This window comes from Hippocampus zosterae, chromosome 5 (assembly GCF_025434085.1).
Source record: "Hippocampus zosterae strain Florida chromosome 5, ASM2543408v3, whole genome shotgun sequence".
NCBI lineage: Eukaryota > Metazoa > Chordata > Actinopteri > Syngnathiformes > Syngnathidae > Hippocampus > Hippocampus zosterae.
In genome coordinates, this window is record NC_067455.1 from 8,185,054 (window position 1) to 8,212,880 (window position 27,827).

The window sequence follows — 27,827 nt, forward strand, 5'->3', positions numbered from 1 at the left end:
GACGAGAAACAATGGATAAAATGGATAAAAAAATATCACATTGCCCAGACTCTACATTCTGACCAAAGTGAATTTTGTTGCCAATGAAGCTAGGTAAGGAAAGGAAGTAAGATTAGCGTTCTTCTTCGGCGGTCAACGATCACTTAATGACACGCTATCGCCCCCAGGTGTTTTGAAGCGCCACAAAACGGTGATAAATATTTAAAACATCTGATTACATTTCAGTAACAGTTATTGTTTTCTATTCGTGAATGTACGTTTAATTGATATGAATTTTCGATTTAATGTTATGTTTGTGAGGGTTTATTAGCAAGCGCTAAAGAAGCTACACGTTGCGGTTTGACGAATCACTCCTCGGGCGTCACCTAGTTATCCAGGAGGACCATTGAAAAAATGCTTTACATATGCAACAAAAATAAACGACCTTTACAAACATAACTGTTTACAATTCGGTTAACTCCATAAAGGACTATTATATTAAATTGGTGACGGATCAATACATATTGATAATTATACTTGCCGCAGCGCGCACGTCACGACTTCACGCGCCTCTGCATGAAGATGACAACCCAACACAAGCATAAATTGTTCTAATTATATTTCTTTAAGTTGCAGTCGCCATAAATTACTCTAAAACCAAGTGGTTGCTGTCGTATGAACGGCACATTGAGCACGCAGAAGCCTCGCGCATCCTTTACACCATAGGCCAAGACTACGAGTCACATATTTATTTCCCCACATAATACATAAATATAAAATACACAAAATACAAAACTTTATTACACGCACCTCCCCACGCTTTCTTTAAATTGTCAAGATCATTTGCCTTCTCCGCATCTTCATCAACACCGCATCCTTTCTTTTTTCTCCGTTGACGTCACCCAAGGTGACGCCCTCAATCCCCGTTTGTCTTTTCTGATTGGCCGCTCCAACCCAACGTTTGCCTGGCGCAAACAAACTGTAAGAATAATTAGCGTCAAAAGACAGTTGTGTGTCTTTGTCGGTAAACTGGTTTGACGGCATCCGCCTGATCAGCACTAGCTGAATGTCGTCATCGGATAAAATAAATATAAGGGTGCAGGTGCGTCTGTTGAATTTGCAAGTATTTATTTGCATAAAAGCAACAGCATTATTCAAGAAAAAAAAGATAAACGTCTGTCACCACTAAAGCATTACACACAAAGGTGAATTCTAACAACTCAATCACAATGACACCGCCACATACAGGTAAATGAGTTAGGCCGTACATGTCACGTTGAGCCCGGAGAGACAGAATAATCGCTTCGTGCACAACTACTAGAGGTAAGTGGATCCCCGAAATAGCAGACACAGAAAAAGAATTATGTCACCAAAAAAATGAGATTATAACACAAAATCCCCGTCTAAACGGACAACAGAAAACGCTGCTCAAAAGAGGGCCAGGAAATAACAACGAGGCAACAGAAAACGCTTGCGAAACAAAAATGGCAAGGAGAAAGTTCTTGAGTAAAATACTAATCAAACACGAGAGGAATATCAAGGCACGCAATAATAGTCAATAGTCATTTAAGTCAGAGTTTTAACCGAGAAGGAATAGGCGATAGCAAATGGCACGTTGTGAAATACTCCGGCAGTGAGTCGACTGCCGGAGCGCCCAAATACAGCAGATGCAATTACCAACAAATGTTTGGCAGGTGTGCAGGCGGCAAGCAAGAACGCCTGCCCCCTGCTGTCGAATCTGGAACGTGACAGTACATGTCCATGGTGTTTCCCATTATGTGTTAGCATGAAATTAGCGGAGGCTATATGGTCGTTTTAAAAACACAAACGTGTAATATTTTATATTTAGTTTGTCATTAAACTTCAACTGGGAGAGGCAATAAACAGCTTGAAGTTTCTTTTTTTTAAAGAATGATCCACAATCTGCCAAACTGCTACTCGTTGTTCCCTGACTTGAGCTGAGTCATTGCCAGCAGAGTTTGGGCTCACAAGTCAAAGCAAACAAACAGCCTTGTGATGGCTTGCACAACTAGTGAGTGGGAGTCACGCATATTTCAAGGCATCACTCTATGCGTATATTTTCTCACTTTGAAATACATCTGGCCCCTTATCCTCCAAGGTGCAGTTCCTCACGTCTCCAAAGGGTGACGCTAGAACACAAAGCAAGTGCTTCTACCTCAATTGCTTGTCATCGCCCGCCACCCCATCTGCCCTCACTGGAACCCCCTTTACCCTCCCTTTTGGGGGGCCCGAGCTTTCTTCTATCCCGCCATAGTGCAGCTGATCTAATAGCATGTAGGGTTTGTTGTCACCTGAGGGCACCTTTTTTTGTCACACCGTAAATGGATGTACCTGTTTGGAGCGTTCACAGAATTTTACACTTGAGCACACCACATCACCACATTATACGCGCGCGCCCGCGCGCGCGTGTGTGTGTGTGTGTGTGTGTGTGTGTGTGTGCGCGCGCGCTTTCCGAATTGATTATGTGAGCGAGTGCATGAAGCCCCTTGATCCACGAGCCCCCTGCGGGTCGCCCTCCTCCGTTAGCGTGTCGTAAATTAGCGAACCACTTTGCATCTCGGTCTTAAACAAGAACCCTGAACCCCTCGCCTCATTTTTGATGGACTTAATCTTCAAGAGTCTCCGCCAAGGCCGATGTCCTTCACCCCCGTTTTGAGGTCGCTCTCGATGCTATCGGCAAGACTTATATGATGACATGGAGAGATAATCAGGGCTCTCAGCAAACTTTTTGTCTGTCGCTTAATTGTGTTCACGATATGGAGCCGATGTATGTGTGTCACTGCTGTTTTGTTTTGATATTGTGTGCTTCTTTGGGCTCTTTCAGTGAATTTCCCCACTGTAGGATCAATAAATCTTCTCTTCATCTTGTCGGGCTTTCACCTATATCCATGCTACAGAGCCTAAAAGCCAGCATCACTACTTTTTGATTTACTGGAGACCTTGAAGACCCTTAATGCTCAGGGTGTCAAAGTCATTTCGTTGACAGGCCACGTTGTAGTTGTGGACTGTGATAGAAATGACTTTGGCATTTCGACTAAAAATACAAATACCTGGAGGCTTTTAAGTTAAAAAAAATAGTGTTTTTTTTTGTAGCGTGTAGCCTACTTCTGCGGGTGCCGCATTTCGACGCTGTCATGCTAGATGACTCTGTTATGATCCGAGTGTGTCAAGTAATTTGCCGCTCCTACGGGGCATGTTTCCGACGGACATAAGCACTACTTGCTGGGTCCGCTAGAAAAGATTACAGCGATTTCAAGAACAACCTGCAGCCTTTTCGTGAACTGCAGTCACCCTTTCTAGCACAAAATGCGGTCCCCGTGTGATAATTGTTTGAGCCCCACTGGTTAGCGTCTTGTGCCATAAGGAAAACATATGGCGGAAAAGTATAAAGTCATGAAAAATAATCACGCAAAATTTACCTGCTCACTTCCCACCACTGTCATTATCCAACCCAAAACCCCCGTTGATTGTCTTCCACCACCATGCGGAAGTCTAACATTTATGTCCATGCGATCCCTGGCAAACGGGTCACAGGATCAGACGCAGTTGTCTCACCCATAATGTTGATTAGTCGATCCGTTGGCCCACCAAGATGTCGTACCTCACCATCCACTCTCCTTTTTCCCCTTCTATCGCCAGTAAACCCGGCGGAACACATTTAGATCCCGCGCAACTCTTGGGTGCCGACTCATCACTCTGCGCCGCGTTTGAAGATTACGCCGCTCAGAGACATCCTCGCCGGGCACCCAGGCGGCTTAGAGGGCCACAATCCGTAATCCCTTACCCTTCACGGGGAATTCTCCACGCGCTGAAATACGGCGGCCTCTCACGGTTCGCGGGAACTATCGCCGCCTCGGGCCGAGATAGATGGACGACGCGTCGCGATGAATGCGGGAGGAAAGTGGAGGCCGTTAAATTTGAAAGTAACTTCCACACGGTTCAGCAATCTTGTTGGCGAGCAGCCGGTGATGTGAGGGCCTCGCTTACATGTCGACGCCAACTACGGTTAGGATGATGGAGCGTAGAAAAGGATGTACTCTTGTCCTTAAAAACACCAAAATGATTTTTCTGCCAGGCTTCTTGCTGCTGATGCGCAGTCAAACATTCTCAGCCCATGTTTTAACAATGTTTAGTAATAAGTGCTTAGCAAAAACAAGTAACTTAAGCCGCAATCTAGAAATGCAAAGTGGCCAATCACAGCACACCACTATCAAATTCAGTGAGTACACTTTTACGCTTTCAAAATATTATCACAGTGAATCTATTGCCAGGGATATGTTTCAGAGCCACTCATTTTAGGTTAAAATCTGCAGTATTGAGAAACCATAGAAAAACACATTGGGATTATTTTTACACATCTCTAAAACACTTTAAATACAGTTAAACTTATTAAAACACAGTCTTTGCTGTCAATGTATTCCTTTGCGTCTGTTTTCAGGCACATATATAGCTCACACATATAGTTCTCAAAGATAAGATAAGAAAAACCTTTATTAGTCTCGCAATGGAGAAATTCCAGATTCACAGCAGCAAAGTTATGAAAGGAAGAAGTAGAACAACAAAAAAATAGGATCTGCTGGAAAGGCTGCGAGGAGAATGATAAGTTTGCTAGCTTCTAATGCTAGCATACAATGTGTAACTAACATACAGGCTAAACAAAATTAGCAAAATACTATGGTAGCATAACATCAAAGCATAACAATGTAGCATATACATCGTACTGAGACATTCTAATTGCATGGAATTGTAGCGTGGCATCTTAGCTTCCTATCATAGCATTAACCGTAGCGATGTGGCAGAACAACGTAGTGGAACTTTGTAGCTACCAGTGTAGCACAACACTCAAAAAAAACCTCGCAATGTGACATTGTAGGGTGATATTGTCGCATGACATAATGTAGCGACCTGGTGTGACCCGGCGTAAGAATTTTAACCATTGTCATAAGCAGATGTAAATGTGTTAAGGCGGGTTTAACCCGATACTAGCGAGGGAACACCATTTAACAATTAAAGCTGTCGTGGCCTTTGATGAAGCAGGTGTGCAGGACTGAAGGTGAGCTGAGCTGACAGAGATGGACGACTGCCAGCCTGCTGACAACTGAGAGAAGAATGATGCCATTTTTTTGTTTTTTTTGTTGTTGTTGTTGTAAAAAATGCATGGACGAGCGTCCTTGAGCAGAGCTGGCTCAGGTCGACGCCAGTGTGATGACACGCTCTCTGTCCACGATGCCACCATGCATGCCAAACAGCCAGGGGCTAGCTTGAGTACCGCTGGATGGAGGGCCAAATCCTTACTGGTCAAGGACATTTGCGTGGTTGAAGAGCAACACGAAGAGCCCACGTATGGACTCACTAAGACGGACCAGTGCTGTCCTTGAAAACCATGAGTTTCTTCAAAAACTCCAAGTCGGAAAAGAATATGACATGATGTAGTGTGAAAACGTAGCGTGAAATTATACCATAACATTGTTGTGTGACAAGGTTTTTTCAGGTAATTTTCGAAAATGTATTCAAACTAGTAGCCCTTCACATTAATCAGTGGCCAAGAAGTAGCTCTCACTTTAAAAATGTTTTGGTGGCCCCTTTGTAGAGTAATAATGTCGTGTGACATCGTAGCATGACATGCTAGCGTTTTATCGTAGCATAACACCGTATTCGTAGTGTTTAAAATAATTCCCCAAAATCTTCCACAGCTTTAATATTCAAGCAGGGCTCCCCCAATTACAGACGCCTCCTGCCACTGTTTGCTGGAAAATAAGATTAAAGTTCACCTTTTATACGATAGCTCAAATCCTCCATAATCCTCATATATTAGCAGCAATCACGACGGTAAAAAGTTTCATACACGTACAACAAGATGACTGCTTAACATGACAGTTAAATACATAAATCAAAATAAGTATTTGTCTTTTAAATGGTGACTGTAATCTGTTTTCAGCCCAGCAGGGTGCTGTCTTTCTTGAGACCACATACACATACGGACGCGCGCACACGCACGCACACATACATATTACAGAAATGGCTGTGCTGTGTCAGCTCAGATGGGGATTAGCGTTAGTTTAGCGTCAACAGCACACAAATAGCCAGCGGGCGGACAAGTCGACAGCGCGCGTATCAAAATGCTTCAGAACGCCACATTTAAAATGTCAGCTCCCCAAAATTATTTACACTTTTTTTTTAAAGCCATACTGCGCTATGCTAATGTTGTTAGCGACTCAAAGTTAGCTTAGGCTTAGGCTACCGTCACTCATTCCCGCCGTTGAAAAGTTATTTTGTTTAAAAATAACTTTGTGACTTTTTTATTATACTAAATTTTGAAGATTTCTTTGCCTACATCAGCAAATGCGATTGATAATTTTCAGGATTCTCAATGAAGGTTGGGACTGACTGAATACATATTTGGACTCAGTTGAAAACCAAAACAGGACCGATCGCGACTGTTGGCTGTCGACACAAAACCGTATGTGGGTGTCGGTCATAAAGGGACGTCTCATCTCATTGATGGTTCAATCATGACAAATCCTGTGAATGTTTCAAAGACACATTTATTATGACGATGATGGTGAATATGAAAAGACATTTGATTGAGCTTGAGAATATCTTTCTGCTTTATGTTTTGATGTTGAACTAAGTGTCTGCCAATATCTGATATATACTGTATATATTTTTTAAGACACATTTTTTTGCTATTTGTTGTTGGAAGTGACATTTTTAAGATAAGATAAGATATCCTTTATTCGTCCCACCTTTGCAAAACGTCTGGTTTAACTCATACACTTCTGGTCTTATTAGCGGAATAATTATCATCCCATTAACTGATAATGAAAATTCACGTCGTTGTTTTGATTAAACACACAAAATTCATTATTGTGGCAGCTGCTTCATGATAATCTCGACTACTGCAGTTAACAACAACAACAACAGAAAAACTAGACGAAGAAGCGTTCCTCCCAGTGCGTGGACAATAAAAATAAACCGTATAGATGTACTGTATATATACAAACAATGATTTTTCTGAAGAATAAACTCACATCTGATTTGACCTGCAGATAAAATCAAGCATTGAGTCAATGTGCAGTAAATCGAGAGAAGTGCAGCCATCAAGTACTTTTACTTGGTTACTTACCACTACTGAATAAATAAAGGTGCAAAGTGAGTGTTTACGAAAAGACTTGTTTTTGTAGCAGATCATCCTGCCGCGCTTTAACGACGTTGTAATGCGTTTTTCCACTTTAATAAGATGCTTCATTTGTGTGCGTGTGTGTGTGTGTGTGCTGTTTTCATTTCGCAGCAGGGATGCCCCCAAAGCAATTAAGATGACAAAGGTTAATGAATTCTGCAGTTTTACCTGATATGAGTTGGAGGATGCCAATGAGTTCAATTAATTTAAAAAAAAAAAAAAAACCACCAATGGCAGCAAGTTCACACTTGCTGCCACAGTTCATTCGGTACACAAGTAAGTACCAGAGCAGTATAAAAAAAAATAAATTTAAACAGCTATTTAATTTGTTTTAAGTCTCAAGTCCACTGCGATGAAACAGTCGACCAATATTTTGCCATATTTACAATTCTGCCTGAACAAATCAACCTGCTCTGTCTGTTGATCTTTCATGCGGCAGAACAGTCGCAAATTCCGATTCCAATTTGGTTGGAGCAAAAGAAATTAATGATGATTCAGTTACTGGATTAGTCTGTAAAATGTCAGAAAATCAAGACAAAAAATTGGGATGATTGCTTGACAAAGTTAAAGCAGACGTGTAATTTTCTTATTTTTTTTTGGAAAAGACCCAAAAGATAATCACTCTGCGTTCATGGAGGACCACAGAAATCAGCCCGCGATAATCAACAAATTATTTACCTTGGTTGTTTAATTTCACTCTTGAATGGTCGGTGGGAACGCGAAAGGATGTACTGGTGTTATGTGTAATTACTCGACATCGGGACGACTACAACAAATTTGACGGCGTCACTTTTATTACCAGAGACGGATCCTGTTTTCCAAATTAGCTTCATACTGACTTTCGAGTTTGGCGACTTGCTTGGAGGTCACGGCCAAGAAGAGGCACGTGATTGCTATGCCGAACAACCCCGTGACACCAGCGCAGAGGATCTTTTTGTAATTCCGCTAAATGTCAACGAGCACCCCACCTTCCCTCCACGTGCTTCTGCCAAAAGGCCAGTGCTAAGTCATCTGTTTACTCCAATACAGCTGCTGCCTGTCACCCACCACTCCCATGATGCTCTTTGCCATTTCTGACACCTCCCACCCACGCTACATTAATCAGGCAGTGAGCGGAACTCGGAAAACCGAAAATGATTTCTACGCACAGTCTTGGAGTAACTGACTATCAATATGAGTGGCAGACATATCGCTTGACTGACATGTAAAAAGGACTCTGATGGTTTTCTCTCCAGAATTCAACCACAAAATCCAGTTTGACTGCACAGTGTGAAATTTAGTAAGCGTGTCTGTCAAGATTAGACTCACAAAAAAAGTCTCAAGAAGCCATGTCTGAAAAGACAAAATGGTCAGCCATTTTGACTTGAAGCGGCCATTTTAGGGTCGATTTCCGGGGTCTTTCCAAAACACTCCTGTTGAATTTCTTCACCCCCCCCTCTCCCAAGACCAAATTTGAAGCATTAACATGAGACATACGGAAAATGCTAAACTGTGAAAAGTATTTTCTTCTTTTTTGGTCATTGAGTGTGGCTGGAACATGATGGCGAAACTAGTCGAAACTGTAACAACTCCAATTTTAATTGGATTTTACCATTGAAGTGAACTTCAAAACACTACAGCGTGAAAATTAATAAGAATGCCGCTGAGTGACAGGCGTAATCAAAGCGTCAAGTCAAAGTTGCGCTAATTGATTTTAGGGAAGCAGAAAAAAAAAGCCTGACAGTCAACGCTGCCTCATTAATCAATGTATTTGAAGCAGCATGCTCAGGGAAAGGTGACAATTCATTTTATCACTCTGACCTTTTTTTTCACCATCATTTGCACAATTTTTTGCAAACTTGGAGAGAGCAAAAAAAAAAAGAAAAAAGCGTGGTTCAGCGAGGTGATAATTGTCTCCCAAAGGTGCCGGTTGTCAGCGGGGTGCTTTGTCTTATTTACTGCGGTAGTCACTGTCCTGTGTGGACCATTTGGACCCATTTCATCATTCCCAAGCAGGAAATGTGCAAGTTTAGCAACAAATCAAAGTGAACAACTTGTCCAAGGGCAGTGTTTCTCAAACAGTGGGGCGCGCACTCCAAATGGGGCGCGATGCTCCGTCAAGGGGGGCGCGTTTGACCTCGGGGAACATGCTTTTTTTATTTTTTTTAATGTCCTAAAATAACGTGCAGTTGCACCTCCACTACGTTAGGTGGCAGTGGTGCTCTCATTGGCAGAGTTAGCACAGGGAGCATTCTCAGGGAGGAAATATGAGCTTGAATAGAATAGAACTTGGCTTCAATGTACCTGCGGTGGCAGACAAGGAAAGATCGATGTGCTTACTGTGTCTAAAAATGTTGGTTGCGGACAGCATGAAGCCAAATAAATGAAGGCGTCACTTAAGGACATTAAACCCCAATCACGCTGATAAGCTGCTTTTTTTTTTCAAATGTGCCGAATATTGCCAAAAATCATGCCGCCTTGTGACTTACCACTACTTCAGTAAACTAAAATACAGGTCCCAGCTACACATTGAGCACAAACCTCGCTTCGAAAAAACATGCTCATTGTAGCCACTCATCAGACATCATCTTTGATTTAAAAAAAAAAGCACAACTTATTTTATATATTTTTGTTTTGCTGGTTAAGGTTTTTTAAAAATATTGTGCTCTGAGATAATGTTGGTGATTACTTTGAATGCATTATTAGTTATTGATTTTATGTGATTTTAGTTTTCAGTCGTTTGGTTTGACATGGTCAGTCAAAAAATATTTATTGTTAAATTAAGGATTTAATGTTATTTCTGAATTTCTGATGCACTTTAAATCTTTTCTGTTCCAGTTACTAAACTAAGTTTGTCCATATTCTTTCTTTTTTAATCTCTTAGACGTTAATAAGGATACAGTGTTAACGCAAAGGCGTACTTATAACAATTTTATAGACAAATGATACTATTTATAGTCGTGAGGGGGGGGGGCGAGATGTTTTCCTCATCCTTGGGGGGGGGGCATGACAGAAAATAATTGAGAATCACTGTCCAAGGGGTACTATTTTTCAACCAAAAAAAAGCTCAAAGTTAAGCTCAAACTTAACCCACAAAGAGGCGCTTTTAAAATATATTTTGAGGTTTACCCAACCAGTTTTTGTCCTTGGTATTGATTTCGCTCTCTATTTGACTGCAGGTTCTCCAACCGATTTGCATCAAATGTTGCTGCTGGCATTCCACATAAGTCAATAAAATAATACGGCTAAGCAATAAAGTTATAAAGTTTGACGGTTTGAACAAAAGTGGCTCGAAAACTTTTTCAAATGAAGCTTTGCGGATAATTTAGTAAGGCAATGAGCTTCATGCGGTTTTCGTATTGGCATTAACGAGGCTCCGCTGAGAAGACTGAAAGCGTCGAGAATAAAAGTCGGCGGACATTCGTCATCCTGTTCCCGTCGCTGAGGGCAGGGAGGGTGGGGAAAAATGCACGCAATTTACGAGCGGGCCGCTTCAAGCTTTGTTCCTCGGCGTCGTAATTTTTTTTTTTCTTTGTGTGGCCTCGTCCTTCAGGAGCCGCCCGGCGTCACGATTGTGGAAATGGCGAGAAGCGGCCATGTCATTTTCTAGTTCACGTTAGCAATTTGCACAAGATCAGCAAGCTCATTTCCTTCCAAAAGCTTCACGTGGAGCCACGTATTAGTATAATAACCGAGCTTTAGTTGCCATTATATTTAATAGGTAGTCAATCACATGCTGATCGTTCAAGAGGTGCCATTAGCGCCCCCTGCTGGTTCCTCACATGCCGTAAGAAAGACGAAAGTCGGATTCTTTCGAGAGACATGTTTTGGATAGTCATTTTATTTGTAGAAAAAAAAATCTCAAATGATTAAATTATTACCTCCAAAAATGTATTTTCCATATTATTCTCTTTTTTAAAACGTAGTTTTCCAAGAAAAATATTTTTTTCCCGCGTAAAATGGAATAATTTTACAAGTTGTATTTTAAGTCAAATGTATTTTTAAATAGCTTTTATATAATAGCTTTTTTGTCTCAAAAAATCTATACTCTTTTTAATAGAAAGGTTTTTTTAATAATTAAAAAAAGCTATGATGGAGGAAAAAATCATATTTCATATTTGTGTTTGATCAAAGTTTTTAAAAAAGAAATAATATTGATATTTGCGAATGCAGTTGTATTTCTTCCTAAAAATGTTTTCTCAATAACTTTTTTAATGTATATTTTTGAAGCTCTTCATACAACAGTTTCTCTAAGATAAAAAAACAATCAAAATTGCTTTTTGATTTAAAAAAAAATGAAGAAAAAACGTGAGTAGAATATTTCTTTTTTGTAGAAAAAGTACATTTTCCAAGAAAAAAAGAAAGTAGTATTCAATCTCGAATGTATTTTCTTTAAGTAACATTTTCGCAACAAAAATTGTGTCGGAAGGACAAAAAGAAGTAACTGCTGTTGGTTTTTTAAAAAGAATTAAAAAAAACTTACCTTTGATGTATCCCTCCATGGTTCGTTCCAATTCTCTCTGTGAGCTTGAACCCCTTAAGTCAAGGCAAACACACAAAAGGAGCAGAAAATGCAAAAATAATACATACAGGGAGAGTAGAAGATAACGTCTCGCTTGGTTTTCATCGGGATGTGTGATTCTCCCCACCCGCTACGTTCTTCCATCGCAGGAGCGTCAGATTGCTAAAGGTCGGCTGGCTGTAGATTTATAATTTTAGGATAAGAAGAGCGGAAAACAATCGGCGTCTCATATTTGTTTGTGTACAGTTTATTAATACACTGGATGGGATTGGTCACACCCCACATGTTCAGGGCTCCTTTTAACACATGACGCACGATAAACACATTTTTAATACGTGACAGCTTGCAACATGGAATAAGTACAGTAAACCCCTTAAAATCTGTGAACAAAACCTGATGCCCACCCCCCACCGCCCCAAAAATTATTTGAACTGCCAATATTAATTGCATAAAAGGGAACTAAACCCCGCCCACATTCTTTTTTTTTCCAAGTCTACATTATATGTGCCATTTTGATGAATTAACTCGAATTTAGGGACACAATATTAGTCAGAATATCATATTTTAAGTGCTGGCAACACACAATGGATTCTTACTAATTTTTTGGGGGGGGTTTACTTCCCCTTTAAAGTCCCCAAATTGTAATCCCAAAACACTTTCACATCCTTACTGTAACATTAGCTTTAAAAAAAAAAAGTCTTATAGATGATTTGGTTTGGCAAAGATACAAAGACGCTGGTGTGTTTGTGGCCTTAGCAAACTGTAAAAATACAGATTACTACTTTCCTATTAGCCAGCGCCTTGCCGGCATCTTCTGGCATCTCAAGGCCATTACATGTAGAGGAAAAATAAAAGTGCAGATAGCCGCCAGAAAAGAAATTCAGTCGCTCAGCAGACAGTTGGTCCCAAAATGGTGATTTGGTTACGACAAATGACGTAATGTTTGTTCATCTAACTATGCCTGAGATGTATCGTGACAGGAAGAGCGATAAAATGTTCTTCCAGTGCATGGAAGAAGGTATTTAATGAATACGTTTATGCTGTTCGTACAACCGACTTCAGTAATCCCTCCTTTATCACGAGGGTTACGTTCCAGACTTTCGCCGCGACAAGACAAAATCTGCATCGTAGCGATCGACTATAATATTCCTTTTGTCATTTCTAGTTTGAAGCTTCATGCGCTGCGCTACCAAGTCTACTTGTACAAAAGGAAGCTAATGCGGTGTCAACATTTTGGACTGGCAAATTCGTTCGAACGAGCTGGAAAACACGCATTTGAAATTGGAGGTTCCAACATATTGATAAATTGTCGGCAAATTGCTAAAAACATAGCATCCCCCCCCCCCATAATGCAACTGAATAGTGATTTGAGCAAGTGCAAAAAAAAAAGATTTGAAAACATTTTTTTTTTGTCGTGCACATTTGCGCAATATGTGAGGAATTTGAAAGCACCGTGATTTCAGTTTAGAAGAGTGGTTGTCATCTGCGGTCACCCCGGAGTCGCCTTTTCCTATTGTTGCCAAGTCGCGACCCATTTTTATAGAACTTAAGAACAATAAAGCATTTTTGTTGTTGTTGTTGTTGTTGTTGTTGTTGCGGTTTAAAAATAGCCGCTGAAAATACGTGTGCGGTGAGTTTGACATCCCGCCAAAAGCATACGTGTGAATGGTTGCTTATTTATGTGTGCCCTGCGATGGGCTGGAAAGCTTTTTTGTTTTCCAAAAGTGAAAACACACTTGAGTTTTTTTGTTTTTTTTCAATATGGTCTCTCGAAAGTGCATACTTTAGAGGCGAGTCTGGTACGGAACTCCCCGGGATGAGCAACAGATCACTTGAAATCTAAATTTCCTATCAAGCCCCGCCAACTGATTGCTGCCGTCTGATTGGCGTCTGCGATTGAGGCGGAAAAAGCAACGGATGACAAAGAAAACAAAGACAAGATAAAAGGCTGTCTGAGTGCCGTCCAAGTATTTACATGATTCCCTTTGAGGGAGTCGTCCAAGCTTCCCTGAACGCCCCGTCGCCGGCCTCCGGGTCGGGGACCAGGATGAGTCCGCTTTCCTCTTCCTCCTCCTCCTCGGTCGTCCGTCAACCGGTGGGCGTGTAGGGCGTGTCGCTGTGGTAGTTGTAGTCGGGACACACCTTCTGCACCAGCTTGTAGTCGGTGCTGTGGAAGGTGATGAAGATGCAGATGACTTTGAAGGGTTTGGAGCACAGCCAGGAGACATGACTCTGGGTCTGGTCCTGAGGGCAACTCTGCGAGGGGTCGTGGGCGCACAGCGAGTTGCGGGTGCCGCGTTCCACCTTCTCGTACTCCACGCGGCAGTTGAACAGCTTGCTCTCCTTGCTCTCCAACGCCGTCTGCTGCTGGACACGCAGATCCTGCTGATGGGGGTTCTGCTGCTGGTGGTGGCGGTGATGGTGATGGACATGGAACTCCACCGCCTTGCTGGGCGGTACGAGCCCGACAGACACGTTGCCCTGCCCGGTGGAGTTGTGTCGGAAGTAGACGCTGAAGGTACCTGGAAATGACATGGAAGTAGCAAAGTATAAAGCCCGATCCAAATGAAGTTGGGATCTAGTGTCAATAAAAGCAGAGCACCACATTTGCAAATCATCTTCAACCTACTGCTCAACCACTGAATACGCGACAAATGCATGACATTTACCGTATTGGCCCGAATACAAGACGGGCCTGATTATAAGACATCCCCCTCTTTTTCAAGACTCTAGTTTGAAAAAATACTTTTTGAACACCAAATTATTTTTTATACAGAAAATAATGACAGTATATCTGAAACTAATGATTCTAACAATATATTTGAGAGAAAAAGCATGTTATTTTGCCTCATGCAAATCTTAAGATCTGAACATTTAAATATGTAAACTAAAGTGGAATCACATTCGTAACTGAATGGCTTCTGGTTTTTGAAACGTAAATGACATCATAGCTTCTCCTCAGCTGCCGGTTAACCTGGCCGATCTTCGATCCACTTTTCTCCAGATTGTCGCTACGTTTCTCCATTTTCTGTTATCTCTTCTATTATTTTCTTCCCTTTTCGTTCTTACCGCTATTTTTTATTTTTCTTCTTCGTGCTACCGCTATTTTTATTTTTACTCTTCTTGGCAGGGGTTCTCTTTGGCCTGGGGAGTCAAGTTCAGCATTCGCTTCAATGATATCTGGCGCCATCTAGCGTCGCGAATGGGTATAACGTCTAGACCCCAAATATAAGACGACCCCCACTTTTTTAGTTTTATTTCAATGCAAAAAACACCGTCTTATATTGGGGCCAATACGGTAATGTTCAAACTGATCATTGTTTGTTTGCATTTACAGTCCTTGTCTTCTTCTCAACAGGGAACTGTACAAATGTAAGTGAAAACTCAAACAAAGTGAATGCCATACATCAGCAACAACAAGAAACATTGCGGGCTTCTCTGGCCCCGACCTCATCGGAGATTAATTGACCCAAATTGAAAAATTGTGTTGTGGTCTGACGAGTCCACATTTCAAATTGTTTGTGAAAATCATGGCCGTCATGTCTTCCCCACCAAAGAGGAAAAGGTCCATGAATGCTGAAAGGTGCAGACAGGTTTTGGGGCACACTTGCTGCCATCCAAGCAACGTCCTTTTCATGGCCATCCCCGGTTATTTCAACAATGCCAAGCCACATTCTGTACATATTACAAGAGGGGGCCTTCGTAGTAAAATGGTGTGAGTTTTCACTGGCCTGCCAGCAACCCAGACCCGTTCTTGTTATTGTTGTTTTTTTTAAATCAGTTTGAACATGAAAAAAATGTCACCAAAAAGTTGGTGATTTGTGGTTCTGGTTTTCAATTCATTTCGATTGGAGATGTTTTTTTTTCTTTTGTAAATTGAGTTACGAGCTCAGTCACTCAGGGAACTTAACTCTTACGTCAAGTCATGAAAACATCCGGACTGTTCATCGAGCCAACGCGGAGCTATAGAGTACCGTTGCCGTGGTCCACGATCTTGCCGGTGATCAGCAGGTTGAGTTTGACCGTCTTGATGTTGGAGTGGAAGTCTCCCCAACCGAACATCTTCTTGAACTTGCCCGTCTTCACGATTGGCCTCCTCTTTGCCCGGGAGCGCCCCTCCAAGGCCGAAGACACCGAAGAGTTGGAAAGCCAGGTCCACTGCTTGGAGTCAGAGTCCAAATCCTCCTCCATGTGGAAGTCCAGGTCCACCGAGGTGAAGTTCTCCTTGCCATCCAGCGGGTGGGCCAGAAGGCGGCTGACTGACAGCGTTTGAGCCGCCTTGCTACTCGCGGACCAGTATGACTTCATTTTGGATTTGCCGTTTGCCGATTTCGAGTCAGCTTGGAGCACCTGGGTGACAAAGATGAGCGTCACTTTTCAATGTGGTTATTCAAATCAATGTACACAAACGTATGTTTGTGGTTGATTTCTTCAAGAACCTCAACATGGAAGCTGCAGTTCCAAGTAACTGTACACAATTGTCCCGAGTTGAGAACAAGTGTCACAGCAGCTCGACTTTGTAGCTTCCTCCGTCGGGCAACACATTCGCGCCGTCCATCATCACCCGTTCGAGAAAGCGCTGACGTTCGCCACCGACGCTTACGGAGCGCCAAACGGCTTTGGTGTGTCGTCTAAATCAAGACGGAGGGCCTTCTTAACCCCCCCCCCCCCCACTCCTCCCCCATCGAACGTGCCCCCACCCCCCGGATGATGTATGAGTCATCTCCAACAATCCCGCGGATGACAGCGCCAACTATGCGACGAGACCCTCGCCTCGACGTGACAGCAGATCCATCTGAGCATAGCCTTCGCCACTTTTTTTTTTTTGGTATCTTCGCCGGGCCGATCAATAGAGTGAAAATAAGGCCCTCTTTCATGCGGCTGAGGTGCATTGTGTGACACCGTGAATGATCTTTCCCCGCGAAGGACGCGGCGGCTTTGTGCACTCGGACTTTTGGAGAAAGATGGCCTCCGGTTGTTTTTGAAGAGAACACCGTGATGGACGAGCCGATTGCCGTGGTAAAAACGTGCAAAGATTCCCCCCCCCCCACCCCCCAAAAGAAGTCACCGCAGGATTTTTAAAAAGTAAAATATTTGCACTGGTGAGATGAGGAATGAATTGGAATGTTTTATGGCTCAGCGGCACGATTAAACGATGTTAATGAAGCGCGGCTTTTGTCTCGCACGTGCTGACCGACATAATGTATTATCAGAAGATAAATTCAGCAGCGGGCGGCGGCTACGACTTCCCGCTCGGGATTTATGGCGCCATTACGCCTTGACATAAAGCTCCTTCAGGACGGACAAGTTCAACGGACTGGCGTCTCACAAAGTGCGGAGCAAGCAGCTGGAAAGTGGACTCTTCTTCATTTTTACATTAAAACGACGACTTCAAATACACTATGTGCCGCTTTACAAAGTAAACATGAAGTGAAAAAAATATTTTTAAAAAGAACGAAAAGAAAAAAAAAAGCATACCAGAAATATACCAAATTTAAATGTACACTGGCAATATTTCACAGTCTCTTCTAATATTTCAAAAGAGTATTTTATTTGTACAGTTTGTATTGAGAGTAATCCTCCCTCCATGGCGATGGTTACGTTCCAAACCACATCTGCAATACGTGAAATCCACATCGATGCTCTATTTAAATACTCCCTATGCATATTTTCAAAGCACGTACAACACAATATATTTTTCAGGTCTTTAATGCTTTTGAGCATCATTGACATGAAATGCCATTAAGGCAAGAAAAAATCACAACTATCGCGAACAGTTGGCAGCATTGGATGACACTTTGAGGAGCTCACTGTTTGTTGCTCGGAAAACATGGCAGATCGTTAAAAATGTAACTGTTAGAGGAGCTTGTGACTGGTCAAAATACTACAAAGAGTCTCGCAAAAGAAAGAAAACACGTAGAAGCGATGATGTAATGCACACACACACACACACACACGACTAAATACTACTACTACTATTTTTTTTTCCTCTTTCTTCTTTCTACCTTCATTCTTGCTGCTGGAGGCTGCAAATCTAATAAAGGATATCTTATCTTATCATTCAAAATAGCCACAGCGGACTGTTGGGAGTAAATACGTATGAAAATGGAAAAAAATATTAGAATTTAGGTTACATGAAGGTTACTGCTTCTGAGAGTGTCTGCTGGCCATGATCATCGCCACTGGTGAAAAGTTGTACTTTTCTATTCTGAGTCATAAAAGTGATTCCGGAAGCTTCTCAGCTAAGTGGGTTAAGTCTCAACAGAGGCGCCGCCGTCACATGAAGGGATGTCAGGAAGCTGCTTTACACATGAACACACACACACAAACACACACGCACGCACGCACATGCGCGCACAAGATGGCTGCCAAAAGGACTCAGAAGTTGTGCCGGAAAAAATAGGGATGGGATTTCTCCAGATACGATGTCACACCTACGAGTTCTTCTTCCTGTGTGTTTGGGCGACATGTAATTAGCTGGCGTGTGGAAGCACACCTGACAGGATTAGCGGCACAATCGCGCGGTGGATTAGAGCACCAACCTGTAATCCCAATTGAGGGAGATTGGAACTCGTGTGTGTGTGTGTGTGTGTGTGTGTGTGTGTGTGTGTGTGTGTGTGTGTGTGTGTGTGTGTGTGTGTGTGTGTGTGTGTGCCTCAAGGTGATTGTGTGGTGCTGTTTAAAGGTCAGCTGTCACACCGAGATGACTTTGCCAGGCCTGGGGAAATATCGATCGCCCTGGTTTAATGATGCCGCAGTGGTTCCTCCTGGCCAGCGGGGGCAGTAAGCAAAAACCTATTATGTTTTTATTGTGCACAGAAGTTGATATAGGGCACATTTTCAAGATATCGTGTGTACAGGCAAGTCAAATTTAGAGTTGAGCGCCTTGTGTGTCCTACCGTATTGCGCCACAATATGCCAGGCGGCAGTGAGCTCGACCGGAAGAGATGCAGCGTAAACAACAGCTGCTCTGGGTGTGTTAAAGTGGCAGTGTTTGAAGGTTTATAATGACTTTAACACCTTTGTTGTAGTATAAACAGAATCAAGTGAGCATGCCTTGCCTCTTATATGGAAAGCGATGTGAGTGAGCGAGTCTTTCTTCACGTTTCCTCAAAGTGATATTATCTCCCATTTTTTGACAGGAAGAATAGTCTGGTAACACCATATTGACATTTTTATTTCATGTGAGATGCAACTCAAATTTTCTCAATTAATTTTCTGCCCTGATTCAGAATCGAGCCTTGTTTTTTTTCTCCTAGCACAACAGATTGTCATATTAATACGAATAATAATGATTACAATAAGTAACAGTCACATTTAGTAATATTTATGAAATTCAGCAACAAGTGTAATTGTTCTCTGAAACAATAGCTATAAATTACAAGGCATGGTAAAATCCGTCAAGCGCAAGCTTTCATAGGTCAATTTTAATAACAGAAAAAAATGAAAAGATCTCAAAAACCTGATGTGCTAGAAAAATGTCAACGCATTTTTGAAATTGGCGTTACAAAGAACATTGAGGGACACATAAAGTCATCTCTGATTCGAATTTGCTGTTTACCAGTGTAATTCTAAGAGTTTTTTCGTAAGTTCAAATGCATATGAAATGTGTGGGATTGAACGATTAAGAAATAACAGTTTTTATATGGCCTCTCAAGATTGTGATAATTCATCTATCATGGGTCTGGAATGCACCCCATGTGATAGATGGGAGTTCACTGCATCATTTGGAATTTTTTTTTTGTCCAAAATGCTTTTTAAGTCGCCCAGAATTTCAAATATGACGGCACTTTTTTGCAAAGTACAAACATATGCACATCTTTTAAAAAAATCTTATCATAAATTATAAAATTACCATATGTTGTCGAGAATGACTCTGGAGACCACGTGTGTCTGGTTTTATTGGACTTAACTGCAGCATTTGATACAGTGGATCACAGTATTCTGCTGACTCGTTTGCAGCACTTGGTGGGCATTGGCGGGAGTGCTCTTGATTGGTTTAGGTCCTATCTAGCTGACAGGACCTTTTGTGTCAGCCTTGGCTGCTCTGAATCACGCACTGCTCCCCTGTCATGTGGTGTTCCACAGGGCTCAATTCTGGGGCCTCTGCTGTTCTCGCTGTATCTGCTCCCATTGGGTTCCATCTTAAGGAAACATGGTATTCCTTTCCACTGCTATGTAGATGACTGCCAGATCTATGTCCCACTGAGCAAGAAAGACACCTTCTCATTAAGGCCACTCCTATCCTGTCTGGAAGAAATCAAAACCTGGATGGCACAAAATTTCTTGAAGTTCAACGAAAAGAAGACAGAGGTGATATTGTTTGGCCCCAGTGGACCTTGTACATTCCATCCTGTAGACTTGGGCCCCCTCTCTCCTTATCTGAAATCAACGGTCTCAAACTTGGGACTTAAACTGGACAGTGATTTCAAACTCGATCGGCAAATTGGTGCCGTTGTTAAATCCAGCTTCTTTCACCTTAGACAGCTGGCCAAAATAAAACCTTTCCTCTCACATGAACACTTTGAGACAGTAATTCATGCCTTTGTCACATCCCGGCTCGATTACTGCAACGCCCTGTACTTTGGAGTCAGCCAGTCCTCCATCAAGCGCCTTCAGCTGGTACAGAATGCCGCTGCTCGCCTCTTGACTGGTACTCGTAAGAGGGAGCATATAACTCCTACTTTGGCATCCCTTCACTGGCTCCCCATTCATTTTAGAATTATTTTTAAGATCCTCCGCTTTGTTTTCAAATCTCTGAATAATCTCGCGCCACCTTACTTCTCTGAGCTCATACGCCCCTACACCCCTGCCCGGCGCCTCAGGTCTGTGGACCAGTCTTTGCTAGACGTACCAAGAACTAAACTGAGGCTCAGAGGGGATCGAGCCTTTTCTGTTGCTGGTCCATCTCTCTGGAATGACCTCCCACTGAACATTCGGCAAGCCTCCTCGCTGCCCATCTTTAAATCCCTCCTCAAAACTCACTTGTATTCTTTGGCGTTTGACTCAGCATGACTTAGATTTGCTATTGGTTTTACTGCTTGGTGCTTTCTACCGCCTTATTACTTATTACTTATTACTGATTCGTCTTACTGTTTATTGTATATGTTAAATCGCTCCATGTACAGCACTTTGTATGCAGCGATGGCTGTTTGAAAGTGCTCTATAAATACTGTTGACTTGACTTGACTTGACTTGAGTACTTGTGTATTGGATATGTGCCTTCAAGGGGCGTGGCTTCCAGAGTCACTTTAGAAAATGGAATTGCGTTAGTAAATGACATCAGCTCCTCGCGAGAGTTGTCACTTTGCATTGCCGTTGTGAGTCGCGAGGGCGTACACGAAGGCTAGAAAAAGTTGTTTTATCGGGTAAAAGCGACAAAGACGAGTGGCAGAAATAATATTGATGGTGACAGCGGGAAACATCATCAGTTATCTGCCAGGAGACTCTCAAACGATCATCTGTCTCGCAAACGACCTCGAAGAACACCACCACGTGGCAGGCATTCATGATGCTGAGGCGCACGTTTCCCAAGTGACTTGGAACATAGTTGCACTTTCATTCATGACCATATTTTACAAAATCGGTTTACGGGTGTCACTCAACTCAGCCTTGTGGATTTAGCATTTGAAATCCTGAAATGTTAACCAACCAACTCGGCCATTTAAAGCATTTATATGTCTATGTATATGTGTTGTACAAGCTTGAGAAAAATATGTATAAATCCTTATTTAATAGTTTTTTTTTTTAAACATGCATTGTTTATATATTTTTGCAAATAGCGCATTGACCGTCAGTCAGCATTCGTTTGAACAACGAAGGACTGCGATGATGTTCATTCGTTTTATCGGAACCCATTCTGTGTTTAGCTTTGCTTTTGAGTCCTCTGTCTTTGTTTTTTCCCCCAATTGTATTTTCTGTCACAAAAAAAATAAAAATAAAAACATAAAAGAAGCCAACATCCCTTCTTACAAAAAGTGTCATTATCACCGCAATGGAACATTTTATTGCTCAAGGCTTGGATAATTCATTTGCATTTACATTTAACGCAGCCCCGTTTACCGCCGGAAAGACTATTGAAGGGGGCTTTAATATTATTCCAGGTTTTTCCAACTGTGTGGCGGCATCCTGGGCGGGCGGGACGAGAGCAGATAACACACACACACACACACACACACACACACACACAAAAGTCGTTGTCGCTTGTTGGACAAACTCAATGCTATCTACACGCTGCCGAGCCGGGAGATAACACACGTAGGCCGCCCGCCGCACTTTGAAGATAAACAAGTGCCGCCACATTCTATACCGATACCCCCCCAAACACACACACGCAATGGCCTTAATGGCAAGTGTGTGCGATTTGAAATGTGCGTAACTGGAGCACATAGAGCGGGCAAACGCTAGTGGTTGCTGAAATATATGCGGTATGTATTTATATATTAGATACAATGCTCTACGATTGGATACAAATAGTGTGTTTACATCACATCTGGCAAATGCTTGATTGGATTTAACCCTTTCAGGGACATCGGTTAGTACAGTGGACAGCCTATCAGGTTACAGGTTATCGTTAGTGGTGCATGAATGGGTTAAGAGTCAATGGGAAAGCATACTGAACTTAAATACTGTACATCTGTCATGGAATTATGTATTGAAATTGAATTCATCTATTAGCATTCAATTTTATTAAAAGCCAAGCTTTATCATGCGCCTTATATATGGATAAATATTCTCATTGTACGTCGTATTTTAAATGTTCAAGTGCTTTGTTACAGCTGCAGCAGTTGTGAAAGCTCGATCTAAATAAAGCTGTATTGTATTGTATTGTATTGTATTGCCTTTAACTCCATCTCACGCAACCTATTAACACATTTTTAAAGCATTGGAAAATGTTAAGAATGATTGTCATGTTTGTCCTCTTGCAGGATCCATACTAAAACAAAAATATATATTTCCCTTCCCCATCGTTTTCAATTTTCAAGCTTTTTTACAAAAGCTCCAGGGGGCCACTAGAGCGGCGCTAAAGAGCGGCTGTTGAGCCGCGGGTTGCCGACCCCCAGTTTGGACCCGCTTTAGAACACCTCCTAAAACCAATCATTGTTTTGGAGTCCTCCATAAAGGGTTTAGGTCCTTCTTTTTAGGTTGAAGGACTTCGACAAAAGCGATGCACTCAGTTTCAACGGGCTTCCAGGGCCTCACTCGGTGGGTGTAGCTGTTGTATCAAAGTGCTACCTGAGGGCATCAGAGAAGATGACACATCAGAGTGTCAGGAAATCACAGGTGCCTTATCTCCAGAGGAGTCGGGGCCACAATTACCGGCGTGACCTCACACTCATGATATGCGAGAGGAACCGGTTTGAAGACGAGGACCAAGAAACTAGCTTGCACTTTTGGAGGTAGCCACAGGAGAAAATGCATAATCAGACTTTCTCCACACTAGCTTCAAAGAGATTTGGAAAGGTTCCCGTGGGGGGAAACGTGATGATTACGAGAACATGTGATGTACATGTCTTATGATCTGTGTTCTGCAGTGCATTTGTACCTCGTACTGACCTGGCCTAACGTCCCTCTTAAAACATTAATTCTCTATTAAAAAAAAACAAAAAACAAAAACAAAGATACCAGCACCCAACTGTGCCAGGCATTTAATCTATAGCATCCATCGATCCATTTTCTGATCTGCCTATCCTCACATGGGTTGTGGGGTGTCTCCCAGCAGTCTTCAGACAGACCCTAAATTGGTTGCCAGCCAATCACAGGGCACATATGGACAAACAACCATTCGCACTCACAATCACACCTCGGGACAATTTAGAGTGTTCCATTAACTTGTCATGCACGTTTTTTTTGGAATGTGGGAGGAAACTGGAGTACCCGGAGAAAACCCATGTAGGCACTGGGGAGAACATGCAAACTCCGCACAGGAAGGCCGGAGTTCCTGTTCTCTCTCAGAGGTGGTTTTTGCCTGGCGCTTTGTAAGGAATTGATCCAAGGACGTTTGCTTTTGTCGACTTTTAACAACCCTTTGAAAATGTCCAAGGCAAACATCAGCATAGTGAGCAATCACCGGACTGGTGTACGTATATATTTTTTTAAATTCAAGATATTTAAAAAAAATGCATTTATTAAAAACAGAAAAAAGTTAATAACATTTCAAGGGACAAGTATACTTTCAAAAAAAATTGAACAACGTACAGTACTATCACGACAGTCACACGTTGACTACAAAGCAAACTGAATTTCCCACAGCACTGATTGGACAAGCCATGTCATGTGATCATCGGCAGCCAGTGGTAGCCAAGCGGACGTGTCATAACTAATTAACATGTTGAGTCACGTGTGTCTTACCCTCCATAGCAGAGGCTCCGTCGAACCCCTGAGACCGACTCACCGAACCCCTGGGGTTCGATCGAACCCAGGTTCAGAACGAACCACTGACCTAAAACTATCAAAACGTCTCGTGGCCCGAGGGGCGAATGACGAGGACGCTGCCTAGACACATTTCTATCTATTTATCTCTTGACACACATAGACACATGCGGTAGAGGTCCCTCTTAGCCAATGGGATGCCAGGATGATGCTCGGGAGTAGCCAATGGCAGAGCAGCTATAAGTATGTTGCGTTCAGGAAACTCAGAGCAACGACTGGCAGCCCATACTGTATATTCTTTTACCTTTCGTATCTTGAAATTTTTTCATAAGGAGAGGAAATATTTTCCTGTTGTGGCATTTCATAACTTGTAAATTTCGTCTGAAGAGACGTTTGTAAGTAGAGGTACCACCGTACTTGGATCCAATAGAACCCACTTTCTGGGTTCTTTAATCAAAAAAGAACCCAGAAAGTCGGGTGAAATGGTCCAAAGTTGCAAATTGGTGTAATTTCTGACCAAATCTGGGTTATTTCATTTATTATTTCTGACCAAATCTGGTACGTTTGTTCTTCTGCAAAAAGCGCGCTGAGCTCACGACTGAAGGACCTGAGTAGATTACATTGACATCGCAACAAAAAGAGTCAGAAATCTGATTGAAAACAATATATATCACAGAATTGAATTGAAGTTGAAAGCCGTAGGTGTCAAACTCGGGTCCTGGAGGGCCGCTGTCCTGCATGTTTTCCAAGTCTCCCTTTTGCAACACACCTGATTCAAATGAACAGGTTCAATGCCAGGCTTGCGCAGAGCTTGCTGATGATCTCATCATTTGAATCAGGTGTGTTGCAACAGGGAGACTTGGAAAACATGCAGGACAGCGGGGCCCTCCAGGATCTGAGTTTGACACCCCTGCCGTAGGTTAATGATTCTGACAGTGTTTCGGCCAGCTGTCCCGGACTGTCCACCACTTGTTCTTCAGGAGTTTAGGATGCGACAATGAGTTAGTTTCTTAGCAGCGGTGTGTAGCATTAAAGGGGGCTGGCGGTGTGTATGGTTGGTGTGGGGGGGGGGGTCTAAATTATTAGCAAGTTTAGCCAGCTGTGAAATTGAGTTTATGCTTTTCAAGACGGCAAATTCAATTGGATAATGGGAATGAAGTTGTAGAGAATAATTAATAGTAATTGACTTCTTTCCATCACTATGCAAATTAAACACTGATAACGCCGCGGGAGCTTTTTAAGTGAAGTTTGTACGCGGATTATGGCCGCTGTTCTCTGCCGATTGCTTTGTTGACGCGTTCATCAGAGCAGGCGGGACGGCGGGATGGCGAGGTGGCGGGGTTACCGGCTCACGCGGGATTAAAGCAATTGGCTTGTCACAAACCGTCAAGATGGCCACTTTTTTCCTTTCTTTTTTCTTTTAACTTCCCCGAGGTGCTCCTGCTGCAGAAAATGCTTTGATTATACTGATGGAAAATGTATACTTGTCTATATTGATTTCTTTTAGTACATTTTTGGAAAATTACATTCATGACTGTTGAGTGTGTTTATAATTGGGGATGGTAGTTCCTATTTTGATTAACTCAAAAGATGACCAAATAAGTCAAGAACATATTCCTGGGAGAAGAGAAAACAATGACCAAGGATTCGAATTGAGGGTTTCTTTAGTTTTCGTGCTCCCATTTAGGATTAAGGACTTCAATGAAGGTTTTAAGGACTTCCATTAAACATTCTTGGAGCTTCCATTAAGGGCTCAAGTCCTCCAGTAGTTTTTGGGTGTTAAGAGTATTGAAAATCTGTCAATGCCATATCCATGTCTAAGGGGCTCAGGACTTTCACCAAGGTTTTAGGTCTCTGACTGACCAGTTTCGTTATACCGAGGATTTAGAAATGACCTCAGAGTTAGTTCGCTCACCAAGAGACAAAGCTTGAACCTCCCACTGAGGGCTTCAAGTTTCATCTGAGCTTAAATACTTCGGCTTTGGTTTTAGGGACTTCTGGAGAGGACTTTAGGGGCTTCCTTTATGAATTTAACTCCCTTATGAAGTGTTTAGCAGAAAGCCCCAGAAAAAGAATGACATACATGACCGTTTAATGTCAATAAACTTGATTCGTTCATGTTTTTACTAAATTAAAAAAAAAAAAGTTTTCACAGCTAACTTAGGACCACATCTTTGGACCTTTAATGATGTCAGAATACTCTTGCTGAATTAATAATTAACAAATAGATAATTAAATAGGGCGGCCTGGTAGCCAAGTGGTTAGCACGTCGGCTTCACAGTGCAGAGGTACCGGGTTCGATTCCAGCTCCGGCCTCCCTGTGTGGAGTTTGCATGTTCTCCCCGGGCCTGCGTGGGTTTTCTCCGGGTGCTCCGGTTTCCTCCCACATCCCAAAAACATGCGTGGCAGGCTGATTGAACACTCTAAATTGTCCCTCGGTGTGAGTGTGAGTGCGAATGGTTGTTCGTTTCTGTGTGCCCTGCGATTGGCTGGCAACTGATTCAGGGTGTCCCCCGCCTACTGCCCAAAGACCACTGGGATAGGCTCCAGCACCCCCCGCGACCCTAGTGAGGATCAAGCGGCTCGGAAGATGAATGAATGAATGAATAATTAAATAACTCAGGTAAAAGCAGCATTTGCTTTAAATAAAATACACAATGGACTCAAAATAACGTGATGATGAAGATAAAAATGGTCACCGATAGCTAAGCATTAGTTGAGCGAAAACTGCACATTCGACCTATAAGTGGGTCCAAAACAATTGATGCAAGTCTAATCAGTTTTTCTTCAATTAAAAATGTTACCCATCGTATTATTTATGGGAAAATTACACATTAGTCATTTATTGTTGTAGAAAAAAAAACATTCAAGTCTAATTATTTCGAACGCGTTCTTTTCTCACTTAAAATCAAAGTTTTCACAGCTAGCTTAGCGTTAGTTTTGAAATAATTACACACTAGTTCTTTAAATGGTTCCAAAATATGATTCTAAGTCAAATTAGTTCTGATCATTTTTCTTCACTTAAATTTAAACTCACTTATTCTATGTGACACCCCCTCCCCCTTAGATATTTAAAATGTCCATCAATTTTCCTTTAATTTAAATCAAAGTTCAGCTACACATTGGAGCAGACCACATTTTTGATTCCAAGTCTAACTTGGTTTCCTTCTCCCAAAAGAACCTCAGCGGGACTCTGAAGCAAAATGTTGCAAAAAAAAAAAAAAAAAGATGATCACGTACGTAATCAAATCTGATTTAATACACGGGAGTTGCTCACCAGAGAGATGATTGACAGAAGCAGAGCCCAGCAGCACCACGTGGTCGACATGTTCGGACCACAGAGCGTCTTGTCTGGCTTCAACCCAGCCTTCGTCCTCTCTGATATGGGGAAAGAAAGTGTTCCAAAAATCTCCTGCTGAACCAACTTGAAAAAAATAAAGTGCAGGGCCGGAGTGAGGGGGCAGGGTGGAGGGCCGTTGGCGTCCCGAGGTAGAATAATGAGGGTGATGATGAGGTGTTCTCAGTAGGGGGTAGAAGAGATGTTGCGTTCAGAGGCGACGCTGCGCTATTTGTACTTGAGAGCGTCCGTGTGGAGGGGATGCTTTATACTCGCATGCAGAGATGCAGGATGGGGGTTGGGGGTAGGGGCGGTGGGAATGATGTACTTCTGAGAACTTGTGATGTCGTCAGGCTGCCCCCAAGTGGTGCTCGACTGCACTGCAACTGACTTGGGGGACAAGAAACATCAAGTAAAAGACAAATACAAACTTGCAC

At 42.4% G+C, this 27,827-nt stretch overlaps 2 protein-coding genes across 2 annotated transcripts in view; one reads left to right on the forward strand and one right to left on the reverse strand.

Annotated features, from left to right (window-relative positions):
- Positions 1-27,827, forward strand: part of septin7b (septin 7b) — a 169,184-nt gene that overhangs the window by 84,965 nt on the left and 56,392 nt on the right. The gene's annotated exons all lie outside the window — the stretch shown is intronic.
- On the reverse strand, positions 11,446-27,684 carry LOC127600954 (neurexophilin-1). Its single transcript, XM_052065895.1, has 3 exons — positions 27,331-27,684; positions 15,656-16,031; positions 11,446-14,203 (listed from the first exon to the last, which is right to left on the reverse strand). The coding sequence occupies exons 1-3, from the start codon at positions 27,379-27,381 to the stop codon at positions 13,770-13,772; spliced, it is 861 nt and encodes a 286-aa protein (XP_051921855.1). The 5' UTR covers positions 27,382-27,684; the 3' UTR covers positions 11,446-13,769.

Bases quoted from the DNA above. Each gene is read 5' to 3' on its own strand.
- LOC127600954 (XM_052065895.1), bottom strand. From the start codon at position 27,381: ATGTCGACCACGTGGTGCTGCTGGGCTCTGCTTCTGTCAATCATCTCT. The intron at 16,032-27,330 runs GTGAGCAACTCC...TTTGTCACCCAG, and splicing joins TTCTGTCAATCATCTCTCTG to GTGCTCCAAGCTGACTCGAA. The intron at 14,204-15,655 runs GTACTCTATAGC...TGTCATTTCCAG, and splicing joins GATCGTGGACCACGGCAACG to GTACCTTCAGCGTCTACTTC.